The sequence below is a fragment of the Rhipicephalus sanguineus genome, chromosome 11 (assembly GCF_013339695.2).
Source record: "Rhipicephalus sanguineus isolate Rsan-2018 chromosome 11, BIME_Rsan_1.4, whole genome shotgun sequence".
In the NCBI taxonomy this organism is placed as follows: domain Eukaryota; kingdom Metazoa; phylum Arthropoda; class Arachnida; order Ixodida; family Ixodidae; genus Rhipicephalus; species Rhipicephalus sanguineus.
This window is the reverse complement of record NC_051186.1, coordinates 134,422,589-134,437,075: the sequence shown is the minus strand read 5'-3', so window position 1 is coordinate 134,437,075 and position 14,487 is coordinate 134,422,589. Positions and strand designations below refer to the sequence as shown.

General features: G+C 44.5%; 1 protein-coding gene across 1 annotated transcript in view; it reads left to right on the top strand.

The window, feature by feature from the left end:
* The window catches only part of LOC119374598 (RNA pseudouridylate synthase domain-containing protein 1), a 42,509-nt gene extending 29,283 nt beyond the window's left edge, over positions 1–13,226 (top strand). Inside the window, exon 3 of the mRNA XM_037644769.2 lies at positions 9,422–13,226. Within this exon, the coding sequence (XP_037500697.1) occupies positions 9,422–9,796 (375 nt within the window). The 3' untranslated portion in view covers positions 9,797–13,226. The remainder of the gene's footprint in view (positions 1–9,421) is intronic.
* The last annotated feature ends 1,261 nt before the right edge of the window (positions 13,227–14,487 follow it).

The following is a 14,487-nucleotide window of genomic DNA, read 5'->3' as shown; positions in this document are numbered from 1 at the left end:
TGGTCCATGCAGGTACGACGTAAGAAGCCGCCACAGTGCCGCCTGGCATCATGGGTCCGTCCGTGAAAACCTGCAGCCGGCCCTCCAGTTGCTCCTGGAGCTTGCATGTGGCTGCCTGCTGTAGTGCTGCTGCAGGAGTTCATCACTTCGTTGCCCCGTCCAAGTGGAGGTGCACCTCCGGGGGCCGGTGGTGTGGCGGCGGAGAAGCAACAGGAGCAGGCGGATCTGGAACCATCTGATGGTACAACGGGACGAGGCCTCCCATCCTGGATCCTGGCAGGCTGCACAGGCGTTCCAGAAGGGCTGCACCGTCGGCAGCATGGTGAAGGCAGTCAATATGCGTAGCCTCAGGGGCCACTCTCCCGCCTCCGCAAGCGTAGCTGCAACAGGAGAGCACCTGGGGAGCCCCAGGATGGCCCTCACGGCTCCTCTGTGCATTCCATCCAGCAGGCGTCAGGTTCACCAGCGGGAGGGCATATAGCATCACAGAGGACGCCGCAGCCTGGTTGAGCCGCAGCGCCCACTTCAAAGAGCATCCACGGCCACGCTGCTGCAGCTTGCCGATGGCCCCCTGGACTCGTCGGACCTTGGTGGTGGCGGCCTTGGCAATGGGGATCCAGGTACCTCATCTTTCTCCAGGGGAGACTGCGGTTGCCGACCCTCAGCTGCTTCACGTGGACCCGTGCCGCGGCGAGTGAATGGATTAGCAGGGCCTCAGTCTTGGTGGCAGAGACATTGAGGCCGATGCCTCCGAGGAAGGAGTTCACTGTATCCAGGGCGGCCTGCAGCGAACTCCTGATGGCAACAAGAGCTTGATTTGGGCGAGTTGGTTCATGCTTAATATCGTGGGTACAGCGCAACATCAGAAGGAAAAGAAAACGACACACAGGAAAGAGCGCTGACTTTCAACTAGACTTTATTGAAGGTGCTCCGGCCGCTTTTATACATGGTGCAGCTACCGTGCGCATGCTCTATAACACGTGTGATTCTATGTATGATTACGCTAACTAAGAAAAGAATATTCTATATCGGATAAGTGAAGAGAAGGTGTACTAATGCACTGATCCGAGGCCTTCCTGATAAAAAACGCTTCTATAATTTCTCTTTCATGCTTCGTTTTTGCTTTTTTCAGAAACCTTGTCTTATGGAATACAGGACTGCACTTGCATTCCTTGCAATGTATGGCCATATGGCTACCATACCCATTCTTAAAGAAAATAAAGAAAATAGCAACCAGATATGATATTAATTTGTTGTTTTCCGCCCCGTGCAAGCTTTCAAAAGTGTGTGTCCTGAATTGCAAGAAGAATGATCGACCATGTAATATACGTCATGAGCACAGCTTCACAGAATGCCAATCAAATGTTGTCTATGAGATACCGTTAACCTGTGGAAAATTATATATAGGTCAAACAGGGCAATGTTTTAATGATCGAGCTAGGCAGCATGCGTACAACGTCAAGAATGGGTATGGTAGCCATATGGCCATACATTGCAAGGAATGCAAGTACAGTCCTGTATTCCATAAGACAAGGTTTCTGAAAAAAGCAAAAACGAAGCATGAAAGAGAAATTATAGAAGCGTTTTTTATCAGGAAGGCCTCGGATCAGTGCATTAGTACACCTTCTCTTCAGTTATCTGATATAGAATATTCTTTTCTTAGTTAGCGTAATCATACATAGAATCACACGTGTTATAGAGCATGCGCACGGTACCTGCACCATGTATAAAAGCGGCCGAAGCACCTTCAATAAAGTCTAGTTGAAAGTCAGCGCTCTTTCCTGTGTGTCGTTTTCTTTTCCTTCTGATGTTGCGCTGTACCCACGATATCCTGATGGCAGGAATGGCAGGAACTCCTGATGGCCTTGGTCCCCTTGCCCACAGTGCCACGTCATCAGCGTAGACGGAGCAGCGGGCCAGGAACCTGGTGTCTGTTGGGAGGGAGGCTGGAAGACCTGTCAGCGCCATGTTGAAGAGAAAAGGACTTAGCACAGAACCCTGCGGGACACCGGCAGTGATGTCCCTAGGCTGGCTGGTCGCTCATCCAACACGGACGCAGAAGGTCCTCCCGGACAGGAAGCGGACACAAAGCCTCGGAGGCACCCACTCATGCAAAGCCGGACCATGGCTGCCTCGACGACCACGTGAGGGAGGCCGTCGAAGGCACTCTGTGCGTCCACCAGCAGCAGCATGGCCACGTCCCCGCAGCTCTTCACGTCCTCCAGGGTGGCGACGACGTCTGCAATGGAGTCGGCGGTGCACCGGTGTCGCCTGATGCACGTCTGTTGCTCCGGGAAGAAGCCCAGTTGGTCGGCGATCCACTGCATTCTCTCCAGTGCCACCTTCTCCAGCACCTTGCACGCTTCACCCAATAATGATTGGGAGAAGATACCCACACCTGCTCTCTTATCATTCATGGATGCATCTGTTGCAATTGCATTATTAATTCCTAATTGTAAGAGGTGATCTTCTAATATGCCAATTAAATACTTAGAGGGCAAGAGTTTGGCATTTGCTGGGAATATGTCGTCGAATTCTATTTTTACATTGGATATGTATTTATCTAATGGAATGATTTTGGATATATTAACATTTAGGGGTTACTGTAATGTTTAAACAAACAAAATCTGAGGTTTATGGAAACGGGACCAGTGCTCATTGAAAAAAGCACTCGATTCAGCAAAAAATACGAATTGCAACCGTCTTGGAGTAGACTCATATAATTTTAAATATATTTTAGCTGTCAAAATACGGAATCTGCAAGCAAGAGTGGGTACGCGAGCTTCTTGATACAAAACGCTATTAGCTGTAAGTTTAGGAACACCAAGACAACTCCGAAGAGCTTCTCGCTCAAAGAGAATCAAAGGATTAATCTTGTATGCTGGCCCACCAGAAAAAAGCACGCAACCAAATTCAAGAATCGGGTGAACGTACATACGGTAAATCATGATCAGAGTACCTCTGCGTAGCCCGGAACGGAGCCGACCAAGTTTAGTTATCATTCCGACAGCGCGTGTAGCCTTAGCTTTAACATGTTCAATGTGACTACACCAGCTCAGTTTTTCATCATATATTGCTCCCAGATATTTAATACAGTCCACTTGGGGAATTCTTTCTTGTCGGTAGTGAAGAGAAATATTAAGAGGCATATTTAAAGGTAAAACAATTATGGCACTTTCGGTAACTATTAGTTTCATTCGAATATCTTCAAACCAGGAGTCTAATGTTGCTAAATATGATTGTAACGTTAAGTGGAGTAAATGTATGTCATAATCAAATGTGAAAAACACAATGTCATCTGTGTATACATACACTTGTACCTTATCACACAGTGGAATCGAACTTAATAAGATATTAAATAAAACAGGCGAAAGAACAGAGCCCTGAGGAACACCTCTCGTTTGACTATACTTGGACGTAGAACCGCCTCATTGGGAGCAATAAAACTTTCTATCTTTTAAAAATTCGTACATCCGATTTGTAATATATTGCAGAAAATTTAATTCGTTTAGGGCATTGAGGAGAATGATATGTTCAACGCTATCATATGCCTTGGCTAAATCTAGGGTTACTAAAGCCGATAATTGTCTTCTGTGCCGGGCAAGCTTTATACGAGCCTCTAAATCGACATGAGCACACCATATCGAGCAACCGGGTCTAAATCCAATCTGGCACGCGCTCAGTATTGCATTATCTGTGATAAACTTCATAATTCTTATCTATAGAATTCTTTCTATTAATTTAACGACATGGGACGTTAGAGCGATTGGTCTAATGTTGTCTATCTGCATTCCCGTTCCCTGTTTTTTAAGAAGGGGAACAACTTTTGTAAGTCTCCAGTCAGGAAGAATCCAGCCATTTCTAAGGGAGTGGTTGACGACGTTAAGAAGATCTTCTGGAGAAATATCGGATAATATCTTTAACACTTCTGACGTAATTCCATCTGGGCCTGGAGCTGAATTAGGGAGAAGGCGAATGACATGCGCAAGTTCTTCCATATTTACTTCGATAAAATCGTTCACACATGAATGCTTTACAAACTTCAGTTGTAACTGTGATGTAAATCGCTTTTCAAGGCCCGATGCAATTTCAGTTAATAAATCTGCCAATTCCTTAGGTGAAAGAATAACCGAATCAATGTTTACGGGCGCTGCAATAGCCTTACGACTACGAAGAAATCTAAACAGAGCTTTTTTATTACCACTCTTGGATAGAAAATTATATCGTTTTTCGTCATATTCATCTTTCGCTAATGATACTGCTCTTTTAAACATAGCTTTAGCATACAAATAATTTCGCCAATTAGTAGGACTTTGGTTTATAAGAAGTTTCTTCTAGGCAGCTTTTCGGCGTCTATAATCCCTTGCACAATCCGAATTCCACCATGCACACACTGAATTTCCTTTTGCTGACGATATAGTGAACTGTGATTTTGTTATGGTACGTTTTAAAACTGAGCAAAGACTCATAGCTTTAACATTTCTCTCCATACTAGACAAGGATGACAAAGTTGACTGTAAATTCTTTTTAAATTTGGAGTAGTTTACAAAATTTTGCGCCTGGTAGTCTACCAATAATACTGGGATCTTGACTTCAAATACAAGTGGATGGTGATCACTACTTGTAGCAGTATCAAGCACAGTCCAAGACGAGACTAAAACGCATGAGCTAGCGAATGTTCAATCTAAAACGGATCTCGAGGTACGTCAAACAAAAGTGGCAACTTTGTAATTTAGACATATAAAGTTGTATGTGTTAGTCCAGTCCTATAACCGTTTTCCCGATGTGTCTGTGTGGAAACCCCATGACACATGATGAGAGTTGAAGTCGCCCGCAAACAGAATGTTCTTTTTGCAAAAGCTCAGAGTGACGTCAAGAGCGCTTTCATCTTGTATCCCAGCAGGAAAATAGTTATTAACTATGGATAGTCGAGCGCAGCCAGGAAGGTTTAATTCCACTATCAAAACTTCATAGTCAGACGATATTGCTTTATAAGCTATCTTCGCTCTATGGCAAAATTTTGAAGAAATGAAAACACTTAATCCTCCACCACGTGAATTTCTGTCCAATCGAAAGCATTGATAGTTTTTCAAAATAAAGGTTCTGATCAGCTGACAACCAAGTTTCTTGTAAAAGTACAATGTCGGGAGATTGCTGAGAAATAAGGTATAATATATCTGTAGCTGCAGAGAGAATTGAACGGCAGTTCCACTGAAGCACCCTAAAACACCCTATGATGATGATAGACGAGCAGCGGAAACTGCCTGCTCTAAAATACTTTCTTTCAACAACTCAGTCCTAGTCACGGATTCCTTCACACACTTCTTTGTTTTTGGATTCGAAGAATTACGGAGCTTGTTAGTAGGCGATCTGGTGCGTTTGAGAATACGGGCATCCATATCGACGTCCCAATTGCTCATTGAATCTGAATCAGAGATGTAATCTTGATCAGTCTTCTGAGAGGAAGACGGCCCTGCTCCATAATTGGTGGGGGCAACAATCATGTTCAGCAGGCTTATTGATTGGAGCGATAGGAGTTGGGAAGCGCTTTGTGATCGTCTCAGAAACACCAGCCAAATGGGAAGATATAACCTGAGTCAATTAGTCGGACAGATTTAATAGAAATTTTTCGAGAACCTTTCCTACCGCATTCTCTACCACAGCTGAAATGTAGTAGAAAAATGTTGCGTCCATGCCGAGAGTCTGACGGGCTGTTACACCGGCATATCCCTGTGTCCTGCTTTGAACTTCTGCTAGAGCTTCTCAACGAGAGCGTCGTATCCTTTCAATAATTTCTAGCACCTGAAGTTCTTTCGATCTCGCAGGGCAGTTAGGATCGTCAGCAGAGTGATTTGCTTTACATAAGCAACATGACTCATTGCCTGACTGGCACTCATCAGTACTATGTTCGACCCCACAGATGCGGCATCGAGTATCAGAACGACAACCGTTGGCACTGTGTCCATAACGCCAGCATTTGGAGCACTGTAAAGGACGAGGAGCTAGAGCTTCGACCCTGTAGATAAGCGGCCATGCCTTGATCTCCGAAGGGTGATTTGTCCTAGCAAATGTTGCGATCACTGTTTCAGTAGGGACTGTCGTATTGTCTACTTGTCTGGTACAGCGGTACTCAGAAATTACTCCTGCAGGGGAAAAAATGTCCAAGACTTCTGCTAGACTTAGGCTTGTGCCTACTCCGTGGACTAAACCTTTGCAACATGCTAGATGAGGTGGGATAAAACAGCTCACCTGATGTGAGGCAAAAGTAGTACACTCCAGTAGGTCTTGAATACAAGCCTGGTCTGGTGAACAGCATAGGATCCCCCCGCGTCCAAACTGTTGAACTTCGGTTATCAGTAGGGAATGAGGAGTGATCGCACGAAGTTCTGTCTGAATGGCCTTGGGGTTCTTCATAGGGATGAATCCACCATTGGTCGGCACCAAAGCAACAGGAACGCTGCGGTTTCCATTGCGGAGAAACAATTCCAAGGGTAGATCCTGAGGGGAAATAGAGGCAGACCAGAGGGAAGCCCTCTGGCCCGGAGAAGAGACAGACATCAAAGAAAACGGGAAGTTACACTTAAATGAGGCGTGCACTCAAGGCAAATATGAAAAGAGAGGGAAATCAGATAAAAATAACCGCCGGCTACTTGACCGCAACCCTGGAAACCGTCAACACCAGGACAGGCAGCACGACGTTCCTGCTGGAACAACGGCGACGGTGTTCCCATGGGCGTCCGGAGGGGGGTGCAAGTGGGGCAGCTGGCCCCCCTTGGAATTCCGTATAATATTTTTCTATGCAGTAGCAATAAGCTACACAGCTTCATCTTTCAGAAGCCACAGATGTGGCTATTTCGCGCAAAGAAAACACAAGGGGAGGGTTAAGGGGGGGTAGTTCCCCATCTTTCCCTTAACCCTCCCCTTGTGTTTTCTTTGCGCGAAATAGCCACATCCGTGGCTTCTGAAAGAACATGAACCGACTAGCCCAACAACGTGTGCTTCTGGTACACAGCTTGATTAGCACACTCAGGTCCCGCATATATGTGTGAAATGACCTTTCGCATTGCCAGTCAACTTTGCATGTTTCACTATTGAATAATCTTGCCGGTCATGTCACTGAGTGAAAGAAAGTCTGCCAGTGCTGGATGCACCCCCCTGCGAAAAGTTCTGTGGACGCCCTTGGGTGTTCCCCATCTTTCCTGTCTTCTTCTCTCTTCGTCGTTCTTGCTGGCCACCTATCACCTCCTTTCCTTTTTATTCCGTAGGCAGACAGAAATTAGCGCCCTCTTCCTTTTCCTCAAGAACCACTTCATCATCATCCCGCGGCAAGCCAGCGCTAGACAGAAGCGAGATCACGGGAGAGGGGGTTGCCACTGGCGGCCAATGAGGACCAGCAAAGTGCAGTTACGTAGGCTAGCACAGTAAGCCGCGAGCAAGTATTCAGGCATGTCGTGGTCCGGACACGTGGTGCCGTGCGGGGAAGACCGACGCATGGCTCGCACTATGGTGGAAGGAAGTTTTCCTTCCTCCATGGCTCGCACCAGGCAAAAAGGCCTGGCGGCGTAGCCACGGTAGCCACATTGCCGATTAACAGCGGTTCCCAGCGCTCGAGCCGTGCGAGGCCAGCACACACGCTAGCTGGGGAACGAGGCGCCAAAGGGGAGGGCGCGCTCGATTCCCACACGGTGAAGAAGCTCTAAATGCGCAACCGCATCACCGCAGGGCCAAGGCGCTGTTTTGTAGTGCACGAGACCAATCGACGAAGTCAGTACAATGTAATGTTGCCCATGGGCATGGTTACGCACAAGAAGGATTGGACAGGCACTGGAGGAGACGCAGGAATTGTTTTTCGAAATGGAGCGTATGTGCGACGCGCAGGACGGTGATATTTGCAGAATGTGACTGTCGTGGCCTTCTGGACGAATTGGCGAGCTTGTTTGGGAGGTGTAAAAAGAAAAAGTCAGAGCCAGTTTACTGCTCTTTTAGTGGTGCAAACACATGGAATGTGCTTGGTTTCATGGTGTCACGTCATGCCGATCACCTGCTGAAGCAGGCGCTCCAGTGACTTGGCAAAACCAACACACCCGTTTGATGTTAGCTTCGCAGAGGCCGCTGCCCAAGACTAACCCATTTTGGTGAAATTACCAGTCACATTTTCTGGCCCTCCTCTCCTAATTTTGAACTCTCATGCTTCATCGTTTCTGTTTTTTTCCATCTTCTGTTTATTTCCAGGTTGCTGACGAAGAGGGTTACTGTGTGGCTGCCTTGTCTTGTTTGTGCTGTATATAAGAATAGCAGCAACGTACAACTTGCTGTGGCAGTTCTTTACCAGTCTGTCACATTTTCACATTGGACTCTGGTGGGGAGTTAACTCCGCTGCCATAGAATTTCCGCATGCTATGGCTGCTTCAGATGCCGCACCGATGTATTTTTTTTTTTAGTTTTGTAGAAGTTAGGACCACCATATGAAATACCACATCGTGTGTAGAAACCAAAGCCAGACCAATTTCGTCAATTGTAGTTGCTAGGTCCCTGAGAGAGACCATTCATGTAGGCTACAAAGCTACCAAGATGGCCAGCAGAGACTCTTGGAAGTCTGCAACAAAGTTAAATTATTTTCTGAATCTTGCTGACATTCCTATAAGCATCACTCAGTGGCATACTATGAATATCTCTAAAGGTGTTGTCCCAATTATAGATTTTGTCAACCTCAGTAATTCTGAACAATTAGATGATAGGAAAGAAAAGGATGCCAGTGAAGTGTAAAGGATCAAGCTAAAAACACTGCAATAACCGCAAATTATAGATGAAACAGTTGAATATGGATCTGTAGAGATCAGACCAAACCAGGTGCACTGCTTCAAATGTGAAAGGTTTGGTCATGAGTCCCAGAACTGCCAAGGTCAGCTGACATGCAGAAAATGTGATGCAAAGGACTGTGCTTCCGATAGCTGTGCAGAAACACCTTAAAACGTATGAGGCATACTCTTAGTCCATTCTCATTTTGGGAAAAATAACAGGTCTTACTTATCAAGGAAAATATCATTGTGCATGCAAAGACGTTTTTTCATCGCTAAACAGTTAGCGGTTATTCTGTTTCACAAATGCATCACTCTCCACCTGAATGAAAACCAACAGATAATGAAGCTAAGGAAGGTATAGAGGACTTTAATTGTGCTGTTGCAACTGTATTGTTGTAATTATGACATAAGTGTGAAGAAAGTGGACGATAAGACAACTTGCCGCGGCAGGGACTGAACCTGCAACCTTCGGATAATGCACCTGGTGCTTTTCCCTTCTTTCATTCTCTACCTGAATGCACCACGTGTCACTTGTTTAAAGGGACCGCACAAATAATACACTAGAATACTGGCAGCCTTCTTCATTTGGATGATTTCTCAAATTATTGTGTTATTTGCAGGTGGTGCTGAAGCCAGTGACGGGTCGGCGACACCAGCTGCGAGTGCACTGTGCCACATTGGGCCACCCTGTCGTAGGCGACACCACTTATGGCGGCCTGGGTGCTGCTGCACACAGTCGCATGTACCTGCATGCATGGCGGCTCCGGCTGCCCACTCAGCTGGCCGTGGTTGATGTGAGCACTGGAAGTGAGCACCCGTTTTGCCACCATCAGGCCTGGCAGGATGTGCCATCTCAAGACAGAACGAAGTGGACTGTGAACGACGTGTTTGAGCAGCTCGAGTGCTCAGAGCTGTTCCTTGCCTGGAGCATGCAATCGCCAAAGTGCCGCACTGACAAGATCCAGGGCAGGGGATGTGTGGATGATAGCAAGTGACTTAGACTGGCCACTTTCACTGAGTACAAAAGGTGCCCATTCATTGGCATCAAATGTTGATGACTGATATTGTGGCTACTTTGATCTTCAGCCTAAATTGGACTCGTTTGTCAGTGATGAAGACGGCCATGTGGTATGCAAAGGCAGAAATTGTCTTATTTGAAGGATCTTTCAATTCATCTCCACTGAGGAGGAAAGTAGAGCATGCAGTTGGGTCAACAAGTGTCAAAAAGAAATGAATGGGTGCTGTTGCAGAGAATAGGAAAACTGGTGTGCCATCGCTTGTGTAGAGTGCACCAGAAGGAAGGAAAAACTTTATTGAGCGAGTGAGTGTGGGCCATCACATTGCGCCTATGTGTCCAGACCACACAGGGCCAGGGCACTGGCGCCCCGGTTCACAAAGCGAAGCTGTGCGTCCAGATCCTGCGACGCAAGGAAGGCCTCCCATGTTCTGATGGCGGGCGGCCCCTGCGGGGGAGGAGTATATGAATGCCAGTGAGACAGACATGTTTAATGCAGGTTCTTTTAGGATAAGATTGAAATTTCTCCGTGACCTCTAGAATAGTGTGTAACCATCTTGCACATCAGTGGCCTCCATTTTTCTTATCTTTCACTTTTGTTAACATTTAATTTTTTGCATCATTGAACTTGTAGCTTAATAGCATGACCGAAATAAGAGCTTTAGTTTGTTTGCTGAGAAAGAGCATTCAGGATTGATATAGCTTATGACCGAGGTATTTACCCATCTGGTAGTGATTCCCTAAACTATTCCAACAGTGCAGCTCAAGGAATCTAGCTTCTTTCGTATTTCCGCAAGGTTCATGAGTCACGCATAGCTTGTCACAGCTCTCATCTTTATGCTCAAAAAAGGACGAGCCTTTTTGCACACTTTTCTTACTTTTTGAATGAGGGTTTTCAATTCTTATTCTTGCTGCCATTAATGCAAGTTAGCTACTTTTGCTCTTGAAAGTTTGATTCTGGCTGTGGTGGTCTCATTTTGATGGAGGCCAAGTGCTGGAGACCCACGTGCTGTGCGATGTCAGTGCACATTAAAGAACCCAAGGTGATCAAAATTATTCGGAGCCTTCCCCTGTGGCATGCCTCATAATCATATGATTCTGGCACATAAAACCACAGAAATGATTATCACCTTTGCTCCTGCTTTTATATCACCGGTTTTCTGATGAACCAGGAGTTCAGGGGAAGATGAACAATCCTTGAACACGTGGTGTTGCTGGAGCCAACATTTTGACAAGCGTCTTCTTCAAGGCTGCAACTGTTTTCCTGAAGCCTTGAAGAAGCCAAGTCCGCTTGTCGAAACGTTGGCTCCGAGGACGTCCTGTATTCACGAATTTTTAATGTGTTTTTCATGTCACAGTTTGTTAATACACATTATATATATAAGTTAGGCGTGTATGGAGAAAGAATACAACCCCGCCCTACTTCACCTTTAAATCAATGCTGATTATCTTCAGTTTGCAAGCTCTGCCTGAGGATTAAGCATCTCCTTTCCGTCTCCTGTCAAGTGGCAGCGCTGTTGTCGCAGTAAGCTAGAAAAATTCACTCACCTGGGCCTTCTGCTGCACATGCATTTCCGGTGCACTTTTTTTTTTTCAGTGTTTCTTTTACCAATTTGCAAAATTGTATTCTTTTTACACAGTAATACGTAACGAAAAGTAGAAGTAACAGCTGCTATTTCTGCCTGGCTATGGTCCAACGTCTAATATTTCCAGATTGAATTCAGCATTTTCATTTACGAAATCATTAAGTAGCGCTTGAGAAAACGCCAGATTGAAGTGAAACACATCCCAAACACAACAAACGCCTGCAAAACCATACGCATAAGTTGCAAGGAGGTTTTACACACAATTGCTTATTAAAGAATAGGCTGTAGCAAATAATGCTAACAATAATAATGAACAAACAGTGTAGGAAAGTAGGAAGCTTAAGTGTCCTTTATGATGTCATGCAACTACGGTCATCGCTCATTGACAGATCTGTTGGGTTTTTGTGTACACACGAAAAAAGGGCTTGTAAACTTGCTTGAAAAAATAACCCAAGTGTTACATGCACAGCCACACGCTATAAACCTCAGTTCGTATTGTTTGCAGCATGCAGGAAAATCCCTTTAAACTTCACATGAACTCTGCAATGTGTGCAAAGGACTGAGTTCTAAATATTATGCATTAAGCTTCTGTATATTGAACATGGGAGCACAATATTGATTGGATTTGGCTACTAAAACCTTGTGGCAATAGTGGTTGAGGTTAACGGATGAAAACAAGCTATGCTATTGCCACTCATTTTCAGCACGCCAAGGAGAACGTGCAATTTAAAAATTTTGAGGTGTGCACAATTTTGTTTACCATGGTTTCTGTTGAACTGTTTTCAGTGATGTATGTGGTATTAGTGATGCACTCCCTCACTGTAATGGCATATTTAACCTCCAGGCAGCTGAAAGAGTCTGGCTTAAAACAGCTAAAAGAGCTGTATGCTCATTCTGTCCACTATTTTCATGTAATTTAGTCTCTCTGCAATCCACACCGACCTCCACGTTCTGACATATTTAACAGTGAAAATGAAGTCCATATAATTTCATTTCAATTCTGATTTCTGCCCTTCATTTGTACATAAGATGAAAGTAGTAAGGGAACATTCTGTGGTATGCTAATGCTCATGTGTAGTGTGTTTAAACTTCCAGTGTATAAGCTAAGCATTATATGTGCAATAGCATTTGGGGCATGTAATAAAGTATCTAAGATCCATTTTCAAAAGATCCTTTCTTTGACGTTCCATTTTCCTAACAAGTACAGTGGGTTTATATTTACTTTTGTAATTTTTACTGCTGCTTTCAAATAAAGAAACCACGGGAGTACTAAAAGTCTCCTCTTTTTCGGATGGCTAAACAAAATACTTGTGAAAGCTTTCTTCGACGTACCAAACTGCAGGAACATACTTTCAAGGTGACCCAGAACTCACATAAGAAATTTTAGCTATTAGTAATACGCGATCTAAATAATATAAATGTTCAGCAGAGGATGGACGCTTCAAGTGAGGAAACGGTATTGAACAAGAGCAGCACGACAATAGATCTTGGCAGCTGGCAGTGAGATGTGGTGTGTGCATTTTGCACAAGTTAATATTTGGACAGGTTTCTGTGTATTAGACTATGTATTTCCTATTACTGCTCAGTAGATGCACTACGAATTTACCCTTTGGATAAGGCAATAACTTTATAAAGAAGCACTAGCTTGAAAGAATGTAAGAATGGGCTTGTTGGTGGTGATACATGGTGAAACTTTTCATTGCATTTGATTTTGCTTTGTCGGCCCAGCCAGGACTCTCAGCGCCTGCGCGCACTGTTCAACGTATATGTTCCGCCTCTGTTGAATAAACATTCTGTTGGAAGTAAGCGCATCATCCAGTCACATTCTTTGTCCGTGTCTTTTTTGCACGCCATAAGTTTCACCATGAAGCACTAGCTGTATCTTTTGCTTCTCGTCGTCGTACTATATCGCATATTAATTTAAGTTGATGCATTTGCTGCCTGTTTGTAATGTTGCAGGATCTAGAGAAGCTGTGGTATCTGCCAGTTGCTGTGGTGCTTGCAACTGCTTAGCACAAGAACATAGCAAGCATTTTTACTAGTGATGGTCTCATTCTGCATTTTTTCTAAGTGAAAAGCAACATTGCTAAAATATTGATGTACAATTTGCGCTCCTAGTCGGTTGCAAAACTAGCAACCTTCTTGTGAAAAAAATGCCATCTCAGAGGTGTTCGAAGCCTGCGAGTACAAATAAGCCGCAGCATTTTTTTTCACATTTTAACATTTTTTTCTTGCATATGACGTCCATTTTGCAGCCAATGAAAACTTGACCATTTGCAGAAAAATTTAGTTTGTGTATACTGACAGGCAGCATTCGTTCTTGATTATTTTGAAATTCCTAAATATGGCACATATTTCAATTCTGTTAATGCATAGTGTATACAGATTCAATCCATGCAACTTTTCACTTGGAGAAATAATTTGTCTATGACATCATATCAGACTGTCCAATTGCGCGTACACAGGCATCGCATTGCACTATGGGTTGTGCCATGGGGTAAACATTTCCAGCAACTGAACATTTTTGTACTACATTATCCGCTGGACAATTTCCAAGCCCGCAAAATGTCAAGAAGTATGTAAAATAAGGTTATATACTGTCTGTGCATTTTTGCTCTTGTCCCTGCAATATAGTCATTTCAAACTTGCAAATGTGTGGCATGCCTGCCTAAAATAATGCCTTTGCGATTAAACTTCACCTGCAAGGTTACCACAGTGGGAAGGATGCTTGTCTAATGTTATTTCTTCACAGTTTAAACAAATTGAAGGCAGGTGTGAAAAGAGAAAGAGCGCTTACTTTGAATTTAGCAAGCACCACTGTAAAACTTATGACGAACATTCATTTAGCTCACATCTGCACCAAGCAAAAACAATACCTCACCGATCTTAAGCAAACTACGGGTCATTCACAGCTGTTAAGCCAGATGTTAAAGCAAATACAAAGTAGTTGGTGGATATGCATCACTGCAAATTGCAATGCAAACTGGGACATGAAAGAACAACAACACCAGCGCTCACAATCAACTGAAACCTTTATTATGTCAAAAAGAACATACACACCCAGCCAGGGCACGTGTACCTTCCG